At 39.5% G+C, this 23,099-nt stretch overlaps 1 protein-coding gene across 2 annotated transcripts in view; it reads right to left on the reverse strand.

Annotated features, from left to right (window-relative positions):
• Positions 1-2,708: 2,708 nt before the first annotated feature.
• Positions 2,709-23,099, reverse strand: part of UVSSA (UV stimulated scaffold protein A) — a 64,145-nt gene continuing 43,754 nt past the window's right edge. For both annotated transcript variants that reach the window (XM_088139440.1, XM_088139439.1), the window contains 4 exons: positions 14,778-14,961; positions 11,813-11,924; positions 8,101-8,293; positions 2,709-2,916 (listed from right to left, as the gene is read on the reverse strand). In XM_088139440.1, coding sequence (XP_087995566.1) covers positions 2,823-2,916; positions 8,101-8,293; positions 11,813-11,924; positions 14,778-14,961 — 583 coding nt within the window. In that variant the 3' untranslated portion in view covers positions 2,709-2,822. The remainder of the gene's footprint in view (positions 2,917-8,100; positions 8,294-11,812; positions 11,925-14,777; positions 14,962-23,099) is intronic.

Raw genomic sequence — 23,099 nt, forward strand, 5'->3', positions numbered from 1 at the left:
AGTGGGAGAACTTGCACAATTGGTGGCTGACTAAATACTTTTTTGCCCCACTGTACTTCTTACACTGCCCATTTTTTCCCTTTCTTCATTAAAATTATTAAGAAATGTTGTCTATTAGAATCCTTAGTTTTATGAGCTATAATCCTGCAGTTAGCTAAATGAAGGTAAAATGAATGTGGCCAGCCCATTTCCTAACTGGTATGAGGTGTTTTTTCCCCCCTTCCTTCCTTGCCCAGCTTTCAACTCAAGGAAGATATTGAAGTTTCATATTTCCTAGGCCAGAAATTGAGAACTTATAATTTCAAGGGCACGTGTCAACTATCTCCAAAGACCTGGTAAAGATCCTAGAATCTCAAAAAGAAGTTGTGGCCAAATTTTGCTATGTAATGGGAAAACGTATCATAAAATACATGGGGGGAAATATACTGATTGCACTGAATTCGTCCATTCTAATTATGGATCTTTGGATAAACCCAGACTATCCAAAGATCCAATGGCGCCCTACTCTTAGTTGGACACCTGATTCTGGGGACATGGTTCTTCATGAACCTAGGTACCAGTGACTTTTTAAAACATTTTAAATCTTCAGGAAGAATAGGGAGAGGCTAAGACCCCAAAGATTTTCTTACGTTGTGAGCTGTGACGCCATTTTCATCTGCAGGGCCCAGTTTTGTTTTTTTACATTTTTTGTCCTGCCTTTATTATTTTTGGCTTTTTCTGATGGGGACACCCATTTTTGTTAAGAAAGGCTTTTGTATCCTGCACAAAGCAGTGACATTATAATACCCAAAGATAATGGGGCCAAAATCCCTCCCCCAGAATACTTTGAGTTTTTTTAAAGGGTCAGATCGACCCATTAAAGCCTCAAAATCTTACGTCTATTTTGCTTGTTTTTAAATTTCCTCCTTACCTCCAAGAAGTAAATCAAACCATTCACACACAACCTTGCAGAGTTCTTGAAATGCACAAATTGGATTGGGAACACTAAATGTAATTCATGGGTTATCCACCTCTTTTTTAGATGCAACGGATCAGCTGTAGGTATAACTAAGGTGAGACTCTCTTCTAAAGTTGTCTAGCAAAGTATTTGCAAAAGACCACCCCAACAATGCAATATCATGATATCATGCAATATCACAATACTTTAAAGTCTTCAATAAATAGCAATATAGTTTGGCTCAGTTCTTAGAATGCTAAACTCTGAGGTATCTTCCTGAAACAAGAGTCTGGAACAAAGTTGATCTCATCCACAAGCAGGAGTGAAACAGAAATGATGATTTTTACTGCTATCTTTGTGGGTCAGGGTATGTTACCAAAAACCCATCAAACTCTGTGAGTACCTTCTCATACAAAGACAACAGGCTGACAACTACTAAGGACAGAATTGACAGAAGGAATTGAGTAACATGAAACTCTGTTCAGATTGATATGAAGAATATTCAAACTGAACTGATACATATTTGTCTCAGACATACTGTATGTCAGCGAAGGACTTAGTATATATCCTCAAAGCACATTCAGAATAGTCCTGTCAAAGCATGATGAAAACTGGAGCGTTCTTCATGAGTGGAAGAGCCACAATCTCATTCTACATTGCTTAAGTACACAATCAAGGTGCAGACTCAAGAGGAAGCAAGTATGCATACAGACATATGTGCAAAGACTTTTTTAAAACTGCAGGTGCGTTAAATACATGAAGATCAGGAGAATGCCGTTTGAAGGTCATTGGCAGGGCATTTCTGGAGTCATCCATATTGAACAATGCTTGGACGGGGTTATTGTAGGGTGTAATAGAAACATGGGTCACTCCACAATCAGTTTGGGGAAGCCAATGTCTGCATTTGCAACACACATTACTTATTCCATTATCATAGTTCACACTGTAAAATTGTCCCCTTTGGTCCCATACATTAAAAAGATCAAATGTTTCTTGGCTATCCATTTCAGTTGTCACAGTGAGACAAAACCCTGCGGTGAAATTTCTGCTCTGCTCCTAGACTTCAGCGATCAGTGGCAGGCATCTCTTGAATTCTGGATATCGCGCAGAGAGTTCTCCAACTCTGCTTTACTGCATATTGTAAGTAAATACTGCAAGAATCTGCGCAGCTATGACCCTACAAGTATTCATGTGTTCAAGACAGACGGGAATAGGTCATATTGTCCTATAACCACAATAATACCTACCTTAACTTTCTGATATACTTCATGGAAGACATTTAACACTGTCAGATTGCTTGCATGTAGAAACCAGGTTTTGGTCAGAATTGTAGCTTTTTCTAGGATATACCTCCTGACCTTCTAAGATAGAGCCAAGTTGCACCGGACTAGGTTTTGAGCATATTTAAATTTATAAAATTTATTCATACCACTATAAATATAATAAGTTTCCGGAATATATACAACTACCAAGTCTCCTGTTTAACAGGCCAGGATGAGCTACATATTTTCTAAAAAACATTCATGTTTGTTATTCAATATATTAGATTATATAAATATATAAATTTATATTAATTATATTATTTCAATAAAGCCTTGATTATAGAACCATACAGAGGTTTGCTAGAGTTAAAAAAAGGGGGGTGACAGTTGCTCACTTGAAGCCTTTCCATTTTTGTACACATAGGGAGGTGTTTTTCAAACTTGGCAACTCTAAGATGGGTGGACCTCAACTCCCAGAATTCCCCAGCCAGCATGGCTGGCTGGGGAATTCTGGGAGTTAAAGTCCACACATCTTAAAGTTGCCAAGTTTGAAAAACACTGGTATAGGCTGATGGAGCACTAAAAACCACCATGGAGTTTTCTTGGTCCTGCTCTTGATGACATTAGTTCAGCGCATAGTTGAACTGATTTGCAAATTTTTCATGTTTTCTTTGGTCGATTCGATTCATTGCTTTCACCACTCGCTTCACTGAGGTTCTGTAAAGCAAAACAAGGTAGGAAAAAGAAAGCCAAACTGTTATTTCATACAAATGTTGGCCATAGCTATAAATTGGTTAGCAAAAATAATGAAGTGGGATGTGATTAATCCCTAATCAACCCTTAAACATGGTGCTGATGATGAAGCAGAACAAATGCATTATGTTAGCTCAATTAGTTGCAACAATATAGTTTTAATTTAGTAACGTACTCATTAACAGAAAATAAACAGATGGAAGTCTTTCAGCAGACAGTCTCCACACCTTTGTAGCTATATTCATTTTAGACAATTATTCAACTGCATAGAAATGTAAATATTATTTACATATTACATTTACAGAATAGAAGGACCATGAACTAGTAGAGAGTAATTGTTATAATGTTCTTTTCATTCATGCATATTCTGAGCTTTGTGAACAAAAACTATTTTTAAAGGAGTATCAACAAAACACATTTGAAACTACTGAACTTCATTTAGAATAGATTAACAGAAACCCTAAAGTATGAAAAGAAACTTATTAAGAGTTGGCTCTTTCAGCACATCCATTCTAATTTTTATCACTTCCTACAGCATCTAAGATGATCTCCAGAAACAACTTTCAGGAAAATTTATTAAATACATAAAGTAGCAAGACATACTCAAATCAGAAAATAGATTCTCTCTTTCACCCCATCTCTCCACATCACCCAAAGAAAGAATCCATAACCATTCAGACATTTTCTTCCTTCATTAAGAGCGTTGCAACAGGAAAAGAAATAGAAGAATTAAAAAAAAAATTATCCTGCCCCAAGATCTTAAATGAATAGTTGGAAAAACATTAATGGGTATTTTCTTTCCAAAATGAGTAGAATACATATTAGGGACTTATCAGTTATTATAACAGGTTAAAATGGCCATCTCTAAGAGTAGATACACTGAAACATTTCTAAGCTGTTGTTTGTTTTAAGTCAGAGTAATTCGAAAACAAATCAGGATTCAATAAAAGTTGTGTCGAGTAGCTCTGGATTTCCCACACTTTATTACTGGAGGCTGTTTTTTCCCCCCAGTACCTTTGTTGTAGTCATAAACACAAGCTTGTGCATATCCACAATGGTGATGTGGCCATAATGTGGCTTAGGCCACCTGATCTAGTTAGAAGAGGGTTTCTCAGCCTCAGCTACTTTAAGAGGTGTGGACTTCAACTCCCAGAATTCCCCAGCCAGCATGGGGAAAGAAAGAGAGCAAGAACCAGTTTTGTGGTTGTCTAAACAAGGACCGCTATCAGCCACAGACTACACTTGGGGAAACCCTGGTCTTTCCCAAGTTATTGCTGCTAACTTGTAGGGGATATAAAGTTCTTTTTTGCTTGCTGAAGTAGAAATTGGTGGCTGCACAGGATAATTAGTTACTCAAATTATCTAGTCCTACAAGAGAAAAAAAGACAACAGTGTGTGCAAAATCACCAAAAGGTCTACGTAGCTAAGTGGCTGAGACATCTTCTTTCAAGGACTGAAAGAATGATGATTTTGATGGAAAGAGAGTGGTGGGGAGAAGTTCATGGACACTCCCCCCGCCCAATCTTGAAGCATTAGAGAGTTAAAGGCAGGTTCTTTATAAAACTGGAGATCCTCAACCATCAAGGCAGAGAAGGCAGAGGGTTGTTAAAGACCTTTGGGTGTTCATCTTTCTTGGGACAGGATACTGTGTTAGCTGTGCCAGCCTATAAGGTAAACAGAGTACTGCCAGTTCATAGAAAAACCATTCTATTTACCTTATAGGCTCATAGAGCTAACACAGTATCCTGTCTCAGACAAGGTGAAAACCCAAAAGTCTCTAATAACAATTCTAGCAGATTCACACTCTCTCCAGTACACTCTTAGGCAGCAGTATGGATCAAGTTAGCAGGTGGTCACCATATTGACCTTTCCATATACACACTGCTGTACAGGTAGTCCTTGATTTACGACCATTCATCTAGTGACCATTCAAAGTTATGACAGCGCTGAAAAAGTGACTTATGACCGGCCCTCACACTTACGACCATCACAGCATCCTGCGGTCATGTGACTGCCATTGGCGACCTTCCCAGCTGACTTCTGACAAGCAAAGTCAATGGGGAAGTCGGAAGGGAAGGTCGTAAGTCAGACACATGATGTCCCACTTAACGACTCTGGCAAAAAATGTTGTAAAATTGGGTGTGGCCATGTGATGCCTCACTTAATGACCACACTGCTTAACAATGAATTTTATGGTCCCTATTGTGGTCGTAAGTCAAGGACTACCTGTATGTATATATTGTAGCAAAGAATGATCCTAGTTTGAGAATCAGCTCTTTAGATTGGAGACCTCAGATGCCTCAACCCTTGTGGGATCAAGGTATCAACTACATATTTTGTTACTGAGATATTTATCAGGTGCCTGTTGGCCAAGGATTTTTCTTAAATGCCTTTTCTAACACGGAGAATTTAAAAAACATGCAGGCAACCTTATTAGCAGATGATAACGCTTCTCAAGCACAACTGCATGAAAGATCTGCAACTACATGGTCATAGTTTTAGAGCTGGAATGCAACTTAATTGGCAGGAGAAAAGTGAGTCTTTAGCACGGCACAATGGCCTTGACACTTTCATGTCATGTACGTTTTACATTAGCACCACTGGCTTGTGAGATACTGTAAATGAAATGAGATCCCACTATGATGATCTGTGTGCAATTCCACTTAACTTTATTGGCAGACCAGAGCCTGGGTTTATCACCTGTACATTTCAAGTAATTTGGGGCTGTTATATAAAGCCAAGGTTATCATCTTGTTTAGTGCTGCAAACTATGAAACCTATTAAAATATGACAGATTGGATTCTCATGCCTGGTGCTAACACACATTCAGAATCATTAGTCCCAAGCACAGTTAACTAAGAACAACTTCTTAAATTTATTTTCTAAATCTGATGTGAAATTCTACTTATTAGAACTTTATGGCTTATTGACTGTTCAGAATAAGACCAGATAATGCCAGATTGTCATGGACAATGTGCTGTTCAGCGAGGAAGAGAAGAAAACCAAGGTAAGTTTCATTATTTATAACAACCGTTACTTTGAGACAAGAAGAGGAACATGATTTTTAAACAACGAACATTCCTCAGAGGAATTCCTCTAGGCCTCTGGGATTGTAAGCTGTTCCTAATATTTTTGTTAGGAACAGAAGGTGTTTTGCTTTCTGATTTAACAACATCTGTTTTGCTTCATTTGCTTTGATCCTACAAGATGCTGCTTAGCTTCAAAGTTCTGGCAGCTGGCAGATACAGGGTTGGCTGTCACAGGTAGAATGTCTTTCTCCATACAACCCACCAACTCCATGAGAAAAGCTTCAGTGCCATTGCTCCAGATTTATAGGCATGGCTACCAGAGGGGTTGAAATTTTCTATATATGAATTGGGGCGTGCTCTTATTCATGTGCTCCTATTTGAACATGGAGGCAGCTGCCAGAAGGAGTAGGCATTGTGTGTCTCATTAAGAGTGGATGTTTATATCACAAGATGCCAGAAGACTAATGACACACTTATTTGTTTGCAAATGAACTGTGATGTATATAAACATTTGCTCATGCAAGTAATCTTCTTGGGCAATCAACTTAATGCTGGGAACAGTTCCTTGCAGAAGATGCTATTCCAGTTTTCATCAACAATCAAGCTGCAGTAGTAGACTCTTCTATTTCTGGTTTAACTCTTTGGTAAGATACCCTCTCTGAAGGTGGATGCTGTCAGGGCTGGATTTAGCCATGAGAAGCTGAGGAGGCTCTATCTGGCCAGGGCTGAGAATAAGTACGTGTAACAACTGAACTTGGCATACGTGCTACTAACAATACTCATAAGCCTTCAATACTGAGATTTTCAAATACACTGGCCAATAATTTATTAGATTTGGGCGTCACACAACAAAACTACTCTGTGTGGCTCACAATTTCTAAGGGTCTGGTGGCGAGGGAACAAGAAGAAGTGGCCAATTTAATTTAGCCTATGGAATTAAAATATTTAAACCACTGAGTTAAACCCGGATAGCTGGTTTGATATGTCTTTCAAAGGCTCATCAAGGAGGGATGCATTCCAATAAGAATATTTTTCCCTGATGGTTCAATAATTAAAATGTAGTACTCAAGAACAGGTGTGCATCAAGAGCCTTTTGTGAAATTCTCTTATTATGCTGTCTGATAATTTTATTCAGGACAAAATTAAAATGAGCTAGTCATGCCTGATAGGGCAGTTCAGGGCTCCCATCAAGACATTTGGGGAGGTCTAGAACATTCCAAATGCACATAACCTGCGTGCATGAACCAGAAGACCTAGTGATTTAATTTACAACATAAAGAAGAATTCTTCCCTTCATTCTGTTGCCCTGCAGCATAGCCTATTTCAGCTATAAAATGTAATGTTGAAAACAGAACATCTAGTCACTCCCATTTCAGATATAAAACACAATTTTTAAACATTATATTTAACTCCCCCATTTGAGATGCTGAATTCCCATTCTAAATCAGCAAAATAAATTCCCCTCCCACCCCAAACGCATAACTCCATTTTTAATGCAGGCCAATTATTTTCCCAGCTGCTCCCCCCAAAAGTCATGCAGTACAATTACTACAGGAATTGAAGTGGGGGGGGGGAGAGAAGAAAAAAGATTCAGTCAAAAGCTATACGAGGGTTTAAGGATAGGTGGTAAGGGTAAGGAAAACAGATGGTAGAAGTGGTGAAGGAAAGCTGGAACTCAGATGGAAAAAGGTAACTCTCTAGTACAGTGTTTCTCAACCTTGGCAACCTTAAGATGTGTGGACTTCAAATCCCAGAATTCCTCAGCCAGCCATGCTGGCTGGGGAATTCTGGGAGTTGAAATCCACACATCTTAAGGTTGCCAAGGTTGAGAAACACTGCTCTAGTGCCTCCAACATTCAGTGGCAGATGATATACCTACATATCAAACCAAGGGAGGTTTGACCCCAAAAAGAAATTTGGCTCTGCCAAAATTAGCTACTGTACAGAATGTGATATCTCAGTGAGCCCCTCCTCACAGAAAAGATGGTCGCCTCTTCATGTTTCACACGAGCTTCTTTACCTTGTCATATCTGGCCAGATTCTGAGGAGCCAGACCTGGAAATCCAAAAGACATTCACAAGAATGACTGAGAATAAACACGATAAACGAAACCTCTTACTTGTTGAAAACCTTTTTCCCGAGGCGGGAACGGGATGTATTTGCCTCCTGCTTCAGGTCTGTCAAGTTGGGATATTTCTTCTTTGCCTTCCCTTTCTTTTTTCCTCTTTTTCCTTTTCTGTCATATTGGGAGGATCCAAGGTCAACTCCGGTAGCGGCTTCAACTTCTCTCATCAATTCAGGATCTTGCCACTCTGACAACAAAAAAATGAAAATGACCACTTCACTTCTGATTCACAACCATCCCAAACTGCCTCCCTCCTTGTCTCCCTCTGATTTGGTGGCCATATATGTCTAATACTTTATTATATTTTCATATCTTAGATAAAATAACGGATGGACCATCCATCCATCCATCCATCCATCCATCCATCCATCCATCCATCCATCCATCCATCCATCCATCCATCCATCCATCCATCTCAGGAATAGGTTAACGAGAGAAGAAAGATAAAATAACTGAAATGAATATGTTTTCAAAATACTTGCACTTGAGAAAATGTCAAAAATAAGATGGACAATATGATTTTGTAATCTAAGGACTGAAAACAATCTAAAGCTTCTGATATCAACCCTAAAAAAGAAATAAAAAATTGGGGCCAGCTCACTGCAAGGATGGCTTCTCAAGATATTTAGGCATTTCTATGTTCTGCTCACATTTTTGTTTTTAAAAGAGTGGTTGATTCTAGTTAATAATCAGATGCTCAATAAAAAGAGAAGTTAACATGGGGATATGTGGCTTCTCTAATTACTGCCTAGAGTTTGATGGAAATGATGTGTTTGTGCGCGCGTGTGTATGTACGTATATGCATCTGTATGTGTAAATAATGTACCTAACTATGCCAATTTTCTAACAATGCAAGTTAGACAATATTGAGATTGAGATTACAATCTCAGCTGAGATTACAATTACAAGCCTGATGCTTGAGATTACAACCATGGACATTTCATAGCTGGATTTTGTGCTGTTCCTAACATGAAGTATCTGAAAAAGATGGAGTTCCTAAGCTCTAGTTAAGATAGTAGATGAACTGTCTGTCTGTCTGCCTGCCTGCCTGTCCGTTTGTCCATCCAACCATCCAACCTCCTCAGGAATAGGTTAACAAAAGAAGAAAGATAAAATAACTGAAATGAATATATTTTCAAAATACTTGCACTCGAGAAAATGTCAAAAATAAGCTGAACAATATGATTTTGTAATCTAAGGACTGAAAATGAAGGCATCTAAACCTTCTGATATCAACCCTAAAAAACTAGTATCTATATTGCACTGACAAACAGTGATATCCAATTATGGATCATAACATTATTAGAAATTAATACTACAGTTATGAACTAGAAAATAGAAAAAAATGCTTTAATCTTTCAAGGTGGGGAGGGTCCAGATATTCCACATTAAAAATGCTACGTAGGTGTTCATGAATCAGGACCAGACTACTAGCTTTGTGAGCTCGAAAGGAATTCAAGGAAAAAGACTGAAAGGAAAAAAAATAAACACACACATTCATTCTCTCTCTCTCTTTCACACACACACACACACACACACACAAACGATGGATCACAAAGTTTGGGTTTTTTTGAAGTAAAAAAATTCAGACACAGGAACAATTAATCCAAGATTAACAAAAAACTGTCTAAACTGTTTATCCTCCAGTAAATAAGAAGGCTCACGCTTTAGGAACCGAGTGAATGGCGCAATTGTTTAAACACAACGGAAAAATGCTGGTGTTCAGTGGAGATGAAATGAGCCTCTGAGTAAAATGAAGGCGCAATTTAAAGGCCTTTGAGGAAAATCGATAGCATGCCAGGAAGAGGAGCCTTTTGGCACACGGATGGAGGGGGGTACCCTGAAGCTCTTCATACATTGTTACTGGTTTAGCAGCGGGGAAAAGAAAATTACACCGTTTGCAAGGGTTGGGTGAAATCAATACTGTAGTTAGTAAAGAGATACTATTTCACATCTGGCTGGCCAGCGGCTGCCTTCACTACCTTGTCCTGATACCTGTTTGTTAACAAGTCACTAAGGGTTGGAAAACCAGATATTCTTCAGGGCTGACACAAAAAATAGGCACTTAATTTGCTCTTCTGTGTGAACTATTGTAAAAGGATGAACACTGCAGATTAGCGGGTCAGCCTAATCTCTCATGATTCGTCTTTTCAAAAGACCCCGGGGCTCTGGTCTGCAGCCTTTGGGGCCAAGATGGAATATTGTTAAACCATGTCAGGAAACAAAAAGAAGGGCTTTGTCATTATTGCACAGAAACAGCAGGGCTGCTCACACATAAAGCAAAATGAAGAGGGGGACACGGGTCTTCTACCAATCATGTTCCAGGGTGGGATTCTCCCCAACCTTGTCCATAGAAAGCATATATGCTATCTCCAGGTTGCCTCAGGACACAGATGCTGAGAGAGAAATACCTATTCTGATGTCCAGAATCTTACAAAAATCCAAGGCAAACCTTTTTGAATGACATTTTCCACCTGAAGGAAAACCGAGAGAATGGAATTTGCACTGCAAGTTAAATATATGCAGTATTAATTAAAAAAGCAACCAATAGAAGCATATATGTGTAGCTCAGGGTTGAACTGTGGAGTCCTTGGGGTTCTCTGAACTTGGCTGTTTTCTTGCAAACATTTCGTTACCCAGCTAGGTAAACATCTGCAAGAAAACAACCAAGCTCAGAGAACCCCAAGGACTCCAAAAAGCAACCATTATTTAATTTGGTAACTAGAAAATGATCCACAATGAGCACAAAATGCAATTCTTTGATTGCGGGAAATGTTCTTGCTACAACTCCTTCAAGGAAGCAAATTGACAATGCGCTCTACATGGGGCTACCCTTGAAGAGTATCTGGAAGCTTCAGCTGGTCCAGAATGCAGCTGCGCGAGCTATTTTTGGGGTCCGAAGGAGGACCCATATAACACCTTTGCTCTGTGAGCTGCATTGGGTACTGGTTTGCTTCCAGGTCCAATTCAAGGTGTTGGTTATCACCTTTAAAGCCCTACATGGCATGGGGCCAGGCTACCTGAGGGACCGCCTCGACCCCACGATTTCAACCTGTCCCACCCGATCTCACAGAGAGGGCATGCTCCGGACCCCTTTGGAAAAAGAACTCTGACTAGTGGGGTCCAGAAGGCGGGCCTTCTCTGCTGTAGCCCCCGCCTTTTGGAACATCTTGCCCCCGGAGGTGAGACAGGACCCTCACTCCTGGCCTTTCGGAGGGATTTGAAGACCTGGCTCTGCCATCTGGCCTGGGGTGGGGAGGGAAGTCATCAGATGTGGGGTTGGCTAGCCCCCTAGAGGCCTGGTGTGGGTTCCATCGGCCTCTTGGATTTTTTCTCTTCCTTCTATTTGTGTAAATGTGTTTTTCTTTTTATAAATTTTAATTATGTATTTATTGTTTTAATTTAATGTAAACCACCCAGAGTCCCCCACTGCGGGGAGATGGGCGGGGATAAGTCTATTACATACATACATACATACATACATACATACATACATACATACATACATACATAAATTCAGTGCAGGACAGTGTCTCTTACACTGGGAATTTCTTCAAATTTCCATCTATGACAAATTGGGTTGGTTTGTGCATGGCAATATAGAACTATACTGACTTACTGAACTCACTTAAAACAGTTTGCCACATTCAACAGTTCTATAAAATTAATTTCAAAACCAATCACAGATTTAACCCACTATACAAACCTGGCTGATGTTCTTTTTTCTCAAACTGCTTCTTTGCCTCTCTGTCTCTGTCCTCTTGGTTCACAGGGTTTCCAGATTCATCCCGAGGAACTATTTTTCCATGAAAAGGGCACTTCAGGATGAAACAGCAACATGAATTTTAATGTCCAAAGTATGCTTCTATTATAGTATTAGTTGGCTTAAACTGATCAGAAATATCATTAATTCCATGTTTATTTGGAATAGGTACCTAAGCTGATTGACCCCTGTAATTCTTAATATCCAGTGACAATATCCACAATAGCCTGTTGGCTGGAAGCACAATAAATATCTCTATTTCTGGTTTCTGAAAAGTTTTATTTGAGTAGAAACTGGGGGCATAAAAATCCCCAATACAAAAGATGTTCAGTGCCTGTTAAATTTGTTCACCCTTCTTTCAGGCTCTGAAGGTCTGTTTGAAGAGCCTGCATTTTCAGAAGACAGAGTTGCAGACCTGGGGTTAACATATAGCATCAGAAAGCAGACAATAAGCACCAGTTGAGACTATTAACGGGCTTGAGACCTGGCTCAAAAACTGATCTCTCTTTGCCATTTAAAAAAATGCCAACTAGTTATGGCAAGGGAGTATTTGTTTAGTTCAGAGTTTCTCAGCCTTAGCAACTTTAAGACGTGTGGACTTCAACTCTCAGAATTCCCCAGCCAGCCTGCTGGCTGGGGAATTCTGGGAGTTGAAGTCCACACGTCTTAAAGTTGTTACAGTTGAGAAACACTGGTTTAATTATTTATACAATTTATATGGCTGCCCATCTCGGGGCAGTGACTCTGGGTGGTGGTGGTGGTGGGTGGTGTTCAAAGTTAAAAACAGCCATTTTGACAAAGTTAAAAACAATCCGAATAATAAGTTTCCAAGGTCACAAAGAGCAAGTCCAACTTATAATACAACAGCATTAGTTAACCACATTAATCCCTTTCCTTTGTGCCTGACATGTCACTGCTCTGAAGGGAGGCTTTATCAGAGCCTGGAAGAATGACATTCAAATGGTCTCCTTTCTTTGCTATAGCCCCTAGACCTTCTCTGCATGCTGAGGGGCAATAGGCCGAGCAGGGCCCAAGAAGAATTTCTCCCCTTGCTAGTGGGCATTGGGCGACACTTTGCGGTGAGCAAGAGACTCATCCATTTCATCCCTTTCAGTGCCCCTAACAGAAGGCATTAGGAAGAAGACAACAGTATTCCCACTGGAATTACTTCTATATGCCAAGGATCAAGAGAAATCAGCTATTCAACTGTGAAAAAACAGGGCAAACCAAATAAAGCTTTTCTTCAGATGGACTTCACAATATATTTTTGGAATCCACTGCTACAAGACTAAATACTTTCTAAAACCATCAGACCAATTCATGGAGAATCAGATCTATTAATAATTATTGGGTGACAACAGACGAAAGCTCCATGTTTAGCAAGATATTGCAGAACGACCAGCCATGTGTCATCTGGCAGGAGAAACTCTTCCCTGTTCCATAGACTCATCTGTTCTTCTTCCTCCAAGTTCTGCAGGACCTCCTGACAACCCAATATGACCAGCAGAGAATGGTCAGGCACAAGGAAGAGCTACAGTGGCCAGATTAGCATAGGTGTCCCCCCAGACCAGAAGGCACATCTGTAGAAGCTTTCAACTTTTGTAAGTTTCATAGTTCTGGTTCAGTTCCTGAATTAATCAAGAGGTTTGGTAAAGAAAGTTTGCCTTGCTGGTTGAGAGTGAAAGAGAGAAGAAATGGGGCATGTTCCATTATTACTTTCTTATCTGTGATAATGAAATCCAGTGTTAAGCCCAGTAATTATTCCAGCTTTCTTGGAATATAATGATAGAATACCATCCAAAACCAAGTTGTCACTGCCATTAGACACAGTAAAAAAACGTTAGGCCTTACAATATAAACTTTCTCATAAATAAATTCTTCTTCTTCTTCAGGAGACCTAGCATATTTTGATGCTCTGTATTTGGTGCGTCAGTGAGAAAGTTTAAGGAGCCTCAATCAGCCATCTGCCTTCAATTTCCCCATCTGAGACGGTTGAGGTTGTTTCTATCACTGCTGGAAAATATAGGGGCTGAAGTTCTGGGGGGTGGCAAGCCCCATTAGGCAGATCACATCTGGCCCTCAGTCACTCTCCCTATTTTCTATGTTCCTCCCTACCACTTGGGTGATGAGCAATGAAGAGTTAGCTCTGGAGAAGAAAAGTCCTTTCCTAGTCCACCCCCCCTCCCCCACCAAGAAAAACCCCAATGCAATTCATCAAGATTATATTTTTCCTGAAGCTATTGAGACAGGACTGCTGCAACTCCACCAATGCGCCTCTCAGTCTATCAAACAGCTGTCTGGTGGGATGACCAGGTGAGGTCTCTCCTCACTGAAGTGCAGTGAGAGAGTCAGGATTGCACAGCTCCTCCTGGAACAATTCTAGCTTTCTGGGGCTCAACCCTCACTCCTGGTTTCCAGTGTATAACAAGGAACTTTCAATCTCCCTGCTTTTGTGTGCATGTTTGGGGAGGGAAAATTGTGAGTGATTGGGTGTGGCCCTCAACTTTTTTGGCCCAAAGATAAAAGACTGCAACCTTTGCCTTCGTCCTCAGCTTAGGATGCCATGCCAACCATGGGGCTCCCTCTGTTTGTATTTGGTGCTCTCTTGTTCTGATGTTTTCCATCCTGTATATTATAATAAATATTTAGAAGACGCACCTCTTTGAAGAAGTAAACACAAAGGTGGAAAAAGGAGGCTTAATCTTTCTCTCACGCCTTGCTTTGTAATATTAAGTTTTAATTCACCTAACAACTTCTGAAGTAGGCTATATTTTTCAAGAGACTACTGAAGTTTCATGGCCAACCTTCCTTGGCTCATAGAAGCCAATATTCTGGGCAAGTTAATCCTGCAAGATTATGTGAGGCCTTGTGTACAAGCATGACACGACAGATCTCACCACATACCCACCTTAAATCTATCCTGCCTTTCACAAAGTCCTCCATTAGGCATGGGGGTCCGGCATTTGTGTTTCACTGGTTCAAACTTGCCAGCATAGGTTATGTATCTACTTTTCAGCATTTCTGAAATGTCTTTGTTTTCAACTTCTTCTTCTACTTCACTGGGTGCCCAAAAGCGATGCTGAGAAGAAAACCTAGAGAGGGGAACATGCAACAATAACGCAGACATAAATTCCTCAACAGGCCCCTGATGTTCAGCACTTTTAAATATCTAATAAACGCTTGAGTTTAGTGCCCCTCAAATATATCTAATTTAACTACAAGCTAACTTCAATTAAGTGCTGTTTGAAGTGATTCATTTCCAGAGATGCTTTAAAAACCTCATTTGACCCCTTTGCATGTATAAAATTATCAGATTTCAAGCGCATTATGCTTTAAGGATTGTGGGATGATTTAAGAGTTAGAATGAGAACAATATTCCAGCAGCTTTTCATAACAAGAATTATTCTAAGATTGTCTACTCAGATAAGTGGAGAAATGATGAACTGATAACATTCACCGAATTATTTAGCCACCAAACACTGAAGACCATGGCTCAAATGTGGAATACAGAGACATGAAATATTTTCTAAGGTCATAAATCATTATTAATACATCTTTATACAAATGTGGTAAAGATGCAATGCTAAAAAAAAGAAAATATGGGCATAATATCCACATTTAAGGAACACATCAGGGGTTCCAGAAGCAAATGGGGACAAGGCATGGTACGTCCTGCTCCAAAATGATGTTCCTAATGCAAACTTTTATATGCCAACATCACTTCTGGTCTGTGGCCGTGATAATGAAAAATTTGATACATGCCTGCACTGTGTTGCTGCTACAGGTGAAGCTTGCATAGTGAGGTCACTGCAGATGCTCAGATACCATGAAAGTACATCTTGCCAGCAAAAAACAGGCCAGCCATCCCAGCTGAGTTGTTTTCTGCTGGTAATTGCAAATTCCCCAGCTGAGAGCAGATATAATTAGTGGGGGTTTTTTTGCCATTCTCATTTGTATTTTTCTTTTTTTAAATTTTCTGGGAATCAAGTTACATTAAGTGTTTTCACTGATTATAGTTGCAAATGGCCACGGCATATATTTAATACTTCAATTACAATACAGCAACATTCTTTTTCCAACTGCCTCCTACTTAATTGGCTTCCACCATTTCAGTCTTCAAGAAGACTAATGAATATGTTTGAATAAAGTTCTTTGCTGTCTCAGAAGGCATAGGTCTTCCACCCCTGGGCGAGAAGAACAGATGCTTCCATTCTGCCTAAGATCAGATTCTATTTTGATGATGGAGAAAAGAGCAGACCCTCTGGAGAAATAAGCTTCTCTCTACCTAATGCATTCAGCAAGTCATAGTCAGCAATATCTCCTACTGCTGGCCTACAAGATTGTTACTTCACCTTTATTCCTTTGATGTTAGTTGCAGGTTGAACACACTACAGGTAGGCCTCAACTTATGATCACAATTGGGACTGAAACTTCCATTGCTAAGCAATGCAGTCATTAAGCGAGTTGTGCCCGATTTTATGTCCTTTTTTGCAGCAGTTGTTAAGCAAATCACGTGGTTGCTAAGTGAATCTGGCTTCCTCCATTGACTTTGCTTGTCAGAACCCCCCTGGGAAGACCACAAATGGACATCATGTGACCCTGGGATGCTGCAACTGTCATAAATACATGCCGGTTGCCAAGCACCCAAATTTTGATCACGTGACCACGGAGGCACTGCAATGGTTGTGACTGCAAGGACCAGTCGTAAGTCACTTTTTTCAGCGCTGTTGTAACTTCAAACGGTTGTTAAATGAATGGTCGTAAGTCAAGGACTACCTGTATTTTCAAAGCCTCAATCAACTTTCTTTTTTGCTTCTATCATTATAGGTTCTTTTCATGTTTTATTATAATCTTGCTAATATGCGAAGAGAGGACTCTTTGGAGAAGATGCTGGGAAAGATGGAAGGCCAAAGGAGAAGGGGATGGCAGAGGATGAGATGGTTAGATAGCATCACTGAAGCAATGAGCATGAAACTGAGCAAACTCAGGGAGGCAGAGAAGGACAGGAAGGCCTGGCGCAATATGGTTCATGGGGTCACGAAGAGTCGGACACGATTAACGACTGAACAACCACCACAATAAACAGCTATTCTTAGGAGGGCTAGTGCAACTCTATGCACTGCACTCCATCAGCGGGTAATGGGCAGCCCATGGTTTCTCTGCAACCTGCACTCTCTTTCTGGCTGTTCAGATGATCAGCCATGAGATAGGCAGTGGTGATTAGACAGATATTAGAGCTACCAATAAATGGGAAGGGTTGTTATAAGGGAGAGATTTTCACTCTTCCCCACTGCCAGCCTTTCTAAGCAAAATTGCCCTCTGTTAAATGGCAATCTAGAGAAGAATCACCAGGGGGAGAACAATGATTCCTTTTTCTTCCAGCAGCTCTTACTCCCTGCTAATAAGAGCAAGGACACAACACGCTGAAGCAGGACTACAGGGGAGGTGATCCTACTACCCAGTAATTATGCTTGAACATGGTCAAAGAAAAATTCTATGGTAGTGGAATTTCCTTGATTATTAGTTTTGCCATCTGGAGTCGCTTGGAATAAAGCTCTGCAGAAAACTTTGGGAAAAAATGGAGGTATGTAATTTTACTGCAAGCCCCAACTGTGGTCAGAGACTAAGGAAGATCAAATCAAGCCATCTAGAATCCCTGGACCATCTGGAGACGGTCATCACAGGGTAATCCACACAGAATATAACTCCTTCCCTCCTTGATTGTGTGAATGCTCCTTGGACTTTAAAAGCAAGTTCAAAGCAAAAAGTTACTAATGATGATGATTTTTTTCCCAAAGTGATAATGAAAGTTGAAAGCTTGAAGTTTTTTTAAAGGAGAGAAGGGCAGGAAAAGAAACCCTGGCTTCGCTTTTTGATGCCCGAGACAGCCTTAGGCAAACTTATTGTTAATATCTTATGCCCCCTAGTGGATTGAGAATAAGTTCTGGAAATTTAGCAAATATTGATGACCTCCAGCTATATAGTACTCATATTTCTATGACATGTCTCTGTATCTTTCATAATGGTTTTGTTATTATTGTGAGAGTTACTCCATCCCTGAATAAATTACACACAAAAATCCTATTGATCACAATACTCACAGCAATACACCAGTCCTCATCAGTGGGATTAAGCCTTCTACAGTTAACCCTGAAGAACCCTTGAATAAAATAATTTTGTAGCTTGTGATACCGTCTAAGTACAGAATCTGGAATTTGGAACAAGATGCCAAGTTGGGGTAGGATGGTGGTGAACTTGCCCCTGTAAGATTGAGTTTTGTTTTGTATGGTTCTTCTTTCTCCTGGACACACTTATCTTTGTTCTTTCATTCTATTGTTCTAGTTATTGATAGTATAAAGTGCCCAGAGTTATTGGGAGTTGGGCTTTTTAAAAAAACCGATATAAATAAATAAATAAATAAATAAATAAATAAATGTTGCTAAACTTATTTTAAAATATTCTCTTAATGCTTATCATGGCACATTGAAACAAAAAGTAAATGCTAGCCACTGTGTACAAACCTGCACTATGCGTTGGCTCTACCTTCTCAAGAAAGCATCATTGTAGAGATGAACTTGACAGAAATAGGCCAGATCTGTTACCAAAGTGATAAGGAGACAGGCCAAAGCAAGCCACAACTGCCTTGTCTTACGTCCAAAACAAACAACTAAGAAGTATGCGTAAGCAGCCCAGATAGACACCTCCGTAATTCCCAAAGGTATAAGGGGAGGAGGCGCAGCACAATCAAACTTGCAAAATCCTGTTATCGTAGCCACTGTCAATAAAAGTAGTCTTAGCTTTCCTCTGGAGTTGATTCTTGGTCTGGTCTATCTGGTGGGGCTAACATCAATCTGAAGTCTGATTGCACTGTGCCTCCTCTTCACTTTTGGTAACAGATCTGGCCTATGTCTGTCAAGGTTATCTTCCTTACTCTCTACAATAATCTACTTCTATATAATATTTTATATACTTAAATAAATAAATAAGGCATTAAGAAAGCTGAAAAAAAAAGACGAAGGATTTGACAAGTACTCTTTGCCAACCTGCCAACGGCATGCATCTTTCCCTTTCAGTATTCTATGAATTACAGAAAACGGGGAGCAGTAAAAGGGTGTGCTTCTTTCGACTTTGTAGTAGGCAAGCACACTCCTATTTTGGTCCTTCTGAAAAAGCCTCTTCAGATTGAACCAAGTCTCTCCCTCCAAGTCTTCTGGCCCCAGAAGAACGGACTCTTCTTTCATTTCTGGAGAGGGCATAGAGCAGCATAAGTCTCTTGCAATTCATCTCTTTCCCTTAGAGAGAGGATATGAGATTTGTGCTACTACTTAGTCTTTTCTTCAACCACTTGAAAGATGGAGCCACAAACTCAGGAGAGAAAAGAACTCTGAATAATGGCTAGTTAATCAGCTAAGCCAAAAGACATGAACTCTTTGGAAAACAAATGTTAATTTACAAAATGACCTGCTAATTACTAGCAATTTAGATAAATGTCATCTTCCTCCATTATTGATCCTGGTATCAGTTTATTCTGTCAGAACCTCACACAGGATCAAGACTGCAGCAAAGATAGTGCACAATAGTAAATCGCATTCTTTAATACCCAAATAAGTAGATGTTCAAGGACTTGCTTTCCTTACTGGAACAAACATCTCCTCCCACTACTTACTCCAACATGGGGTTGGAGGCAACATGAGGCTACCAGCAGCTACAAGAGCTCCTCCAGAATTGGGGGGAGATTGGAGCAACCCTTTAATGCTTATGCCTTACCCCTCCAAATATCCCATCTTCCAAAATAAGGTCAAAATATTTGGCCTTGCTCATCAGTGGTACCTCTTTTTATGGTCCTTGCAGTTCAACAGTAGAAAGTCCCCAGTGAAAACTTCCAGCCCTTGACTACGAGGAGGAGGAGGAGGAGGAGGAGGAGGAGGAGGAGGACTCCACTGCAGTGAACACTGTCAAATTATTATCAGGGTGCCAACTAATGAGCACATTTGTTCTTTACTGTATTTATAACTTAAAAATACAGCTGCTAGACAAGGGTGGATGCACTGTATTCACAAGAATCAGGTGTTCAGGTTTTAGCAAGAAGCCGCAGGCTTGGCTAACCCCAAGGGTTAACCAGCAGAACTTAATTGCAATGCTATGCAATGTGCCGCAAAAAGGAAAAATACCTGACATTATATATTATTATATAATAAAGGCCAGATGTTCCATCCTGTTCTTACAGAAACATATATCAGGTCTTATCTGGCACATTGCACAGAGCAAACCTGATAGTAGAAAGTGAATCACCGTGGTCATAAAGCAAATCAAGTAGTCATTAAGCAAATCACGTGGTCTTTAAGCAAATCCAGCCCCCAATGGACATCTTTGTCGGGATTCACTTAACGACTGTTATAAAAAATTTCTTTCTACTTTCCAGTTTCTCTGAATCTTTCTTAAAATTACATATCCAAAACTGGATAGACTACTTGTTCGCCTCATGTTCAGCTTGGGAACATGTTCAGCTTAGTTTTATGTAGTAGAAGATACAGAACTTGTGAATAGGACTTGTAAGATCCCCACAAGAATGCTCTTACTTTCTTTTCTTAAATGAAGAGGTCACATTTGTTTCTATTAAGTTTCATTCTTTGATTGTCAGCCTATTTCTCTATTTATCAAGACCATTTCAAATTTTAATTTTTTTTAGAAAGAGGTGGGCAACCTACATTGGGCCCTTGAATCCTCCTTGTGTAGACATATACTTAAAATTTCAAGACTCGTTCAAAGCATTTCAAAAAGATAAGGATTTGATGGGAAATGAACATAACTCCTTGCTAAACTACATTTTTCATGTTTGGATAGTTAGTAAATTATATTCTGAGCCTATCCAAAAGAAGAAAGTAAAGATATTATTGGACTACATGAGGAAGGGAAAAATGTCAGGATCAAACAGTTTTCTTACAGATTGGTATAAAGCATATAGAAATATGCTGGCTGGGAAATTCTAAGAGTTGAAGTCCACACATCTTAAAATGGCTAAGGTTGAGAAACACCGTACTAACTTCTCATAATGAAGCTTATATTTCTGCAGTTCCTAAGTCAGACAAAGATCATGTGTGCTAATTATGGGTCTATTTCATAAATGAATATTGAAACCAAATCATTAGTTAGGATTTTAGCTAATGGACTTGAGATGGTACTAGTAAATTTCATCCAGGTCAAGCATGATTTGTCATGGATAAGGAGTGACAATGTGACACCATTAGTAAATAATGCTAATGTAGATCCAGCTGTAATTATAGTAAAATGTCAACTCTATGGACCAAAAGAAGGTGAGGGATATCCGTTAAAGTCAAATTTATAAACTACTAAAACTCTTGTGTCTGTTTGTAACCTTCAACTGGGCAAAATGGTACGTCATAGGCCAACAATTTTTGAACCAAGATACCTCAAATGGACTAACTTACAGAATGTGTCCAAAATCTGGGACCCATGACTCCTGTGGAATTGAAATTTGGCAAATTTTATAAAACATATTATGACATAAAAATGATCATAACATATTTTATGACATAATACAAAATGTCATAAAACATTTCCTGCGGTCAACTCCTGATGTTTGACTGTGCTATACAGTTCAATATGAATGACAGGGGCTATTTTCAAGGCAAATACATCTCTGAATATGTCCCTGAATTTTTAAGAACTTTTCCAGTTTCCAACATTAGAAGCTCTGCCATTGTAGAAGGCATTAAGCAATTTGGTAAGGAAATATCTCTGAAATGATGACCCAACAGGTCATGGGTTGTCTAGTGTCCCTAAAATCCTAATGTACGTAAGTGATTGAACTGATATCATTTGAGGCCGATTTACATCATTTGGCTAATTCTGGAATTGTAATTTACACCAGTTGTGAAACATTACATCATCTGCGCCATAAATTAATGCAGATTATGTCAATTATTTATGTCATGTAAATAATTGCATAATTAAGTGTGTGATGTAAATTATAGGAATTGTCCAGACTGCTTTGATTTTGCCCATTATTTAGGGCTAAGTTTAAATTTCTGACATTGCTTCCAATAAATGGAGATCCTTAAAACTGAGATTTTACTCTCTTTGGTTGAATGCAGAGAAAGACACTGATAAGCTCTACCTATTTTTTATTTTTCAAAATTGATCACAATTCTTTATGCCTTTTCAAAAACACTAGTGCAAATTAATGGAATTTTCTCTGAGCTCTTTCTGTTGGAGCAGATTTGTGTGTGTGTGTCAGTGCTGACTCCTGGTACTGCCTGGACAAGTCCCTACAGTTTTCTTGGCAAGATTTTTTGGAAGTGGTTTGCCATTGCCTCCTTCCTAGGGCTGAAATAAAGTGACTGGCCCAAGGTCACCTAGCTGGCTTTGTGCCTAAGGTGGGACTGGAACTCACAGGCTTCTGGTTTTTAGTCTGGGGCCTTAACCACTGCACCATTGTTTAATGTAAGTTTGGAATCCAGTGCATGCAATAGGCAGAGCACTGTGGGTGATGGTTTGCTACACAGAAGAAGTATAAGATGGTTCTGTTTTTATATTTGATATTTGAGTGGCTGCTTTTGGAAGCTACGAAGTTGTCAAAACCTGTTTTCTTTGGTAAGTTTTAATGGCCTCTAGACATAAAACCCGTACCTTGGGGAGAAAATACCTAGATACATATCTCAGATGATTAATATGAATTTTAGAAATAGCACAGATTTGGACAGATAGATAGGCCTCACTTAAACTGAGTAGCTGGGGAAATACAGCAATTTAAACTGAGTGTCTTACCACCTTTCATTCATACTCAAAGTGGAATATATTTGTAAATTGCATTTTCAGAAATGTAATGCACATTTTGGAAGCTTATCTAGGGAACCTCTGTTCTTTTTTACTCAGGAAGTAAAATGCTGTTCAATCACCATTTACAGGAGGAGTTTTTAGTTTTCCGGATTTATGTTTGTTTCATGTACTTAGAAACCTATCTCATGCACTGTTTGCCACTGGTATGTCTGATATTTCAGAGGCTGAAGGGTGTCCCAGTCTAATTGCTTTCAAAAATGCAGAATTTTGCCTTCTCCTGCATTAGATTCTGTTCAGGAATCACATGCAACAATCTGTCATCTCCAATGTGATCCTTACAGTCATGCTAAATTTACTTTAGGGGGGAATCCATGTGTAAAAATAGCAAAACAATACTTTTCTGGAGAATTTGGGGGTTGCATGTGGAATG

The sequence above is a fragment of the Python bivittatus genome, unplaced genomic scaffold (genome assembly GCF_059951505.1).
Source record: "Python bivittatus isolate LINGU-HERP-01145 unplaced genomic scaffold, Pbiv_v1 ctg000210_np1212, whole genome shotgun sequence".
NCBI classification, from domain to species: Eukaryota; Metazoa; Chordata; class Lepidosauria; order Squamata; family Pythonidae; genus Python; species Python bivittatus.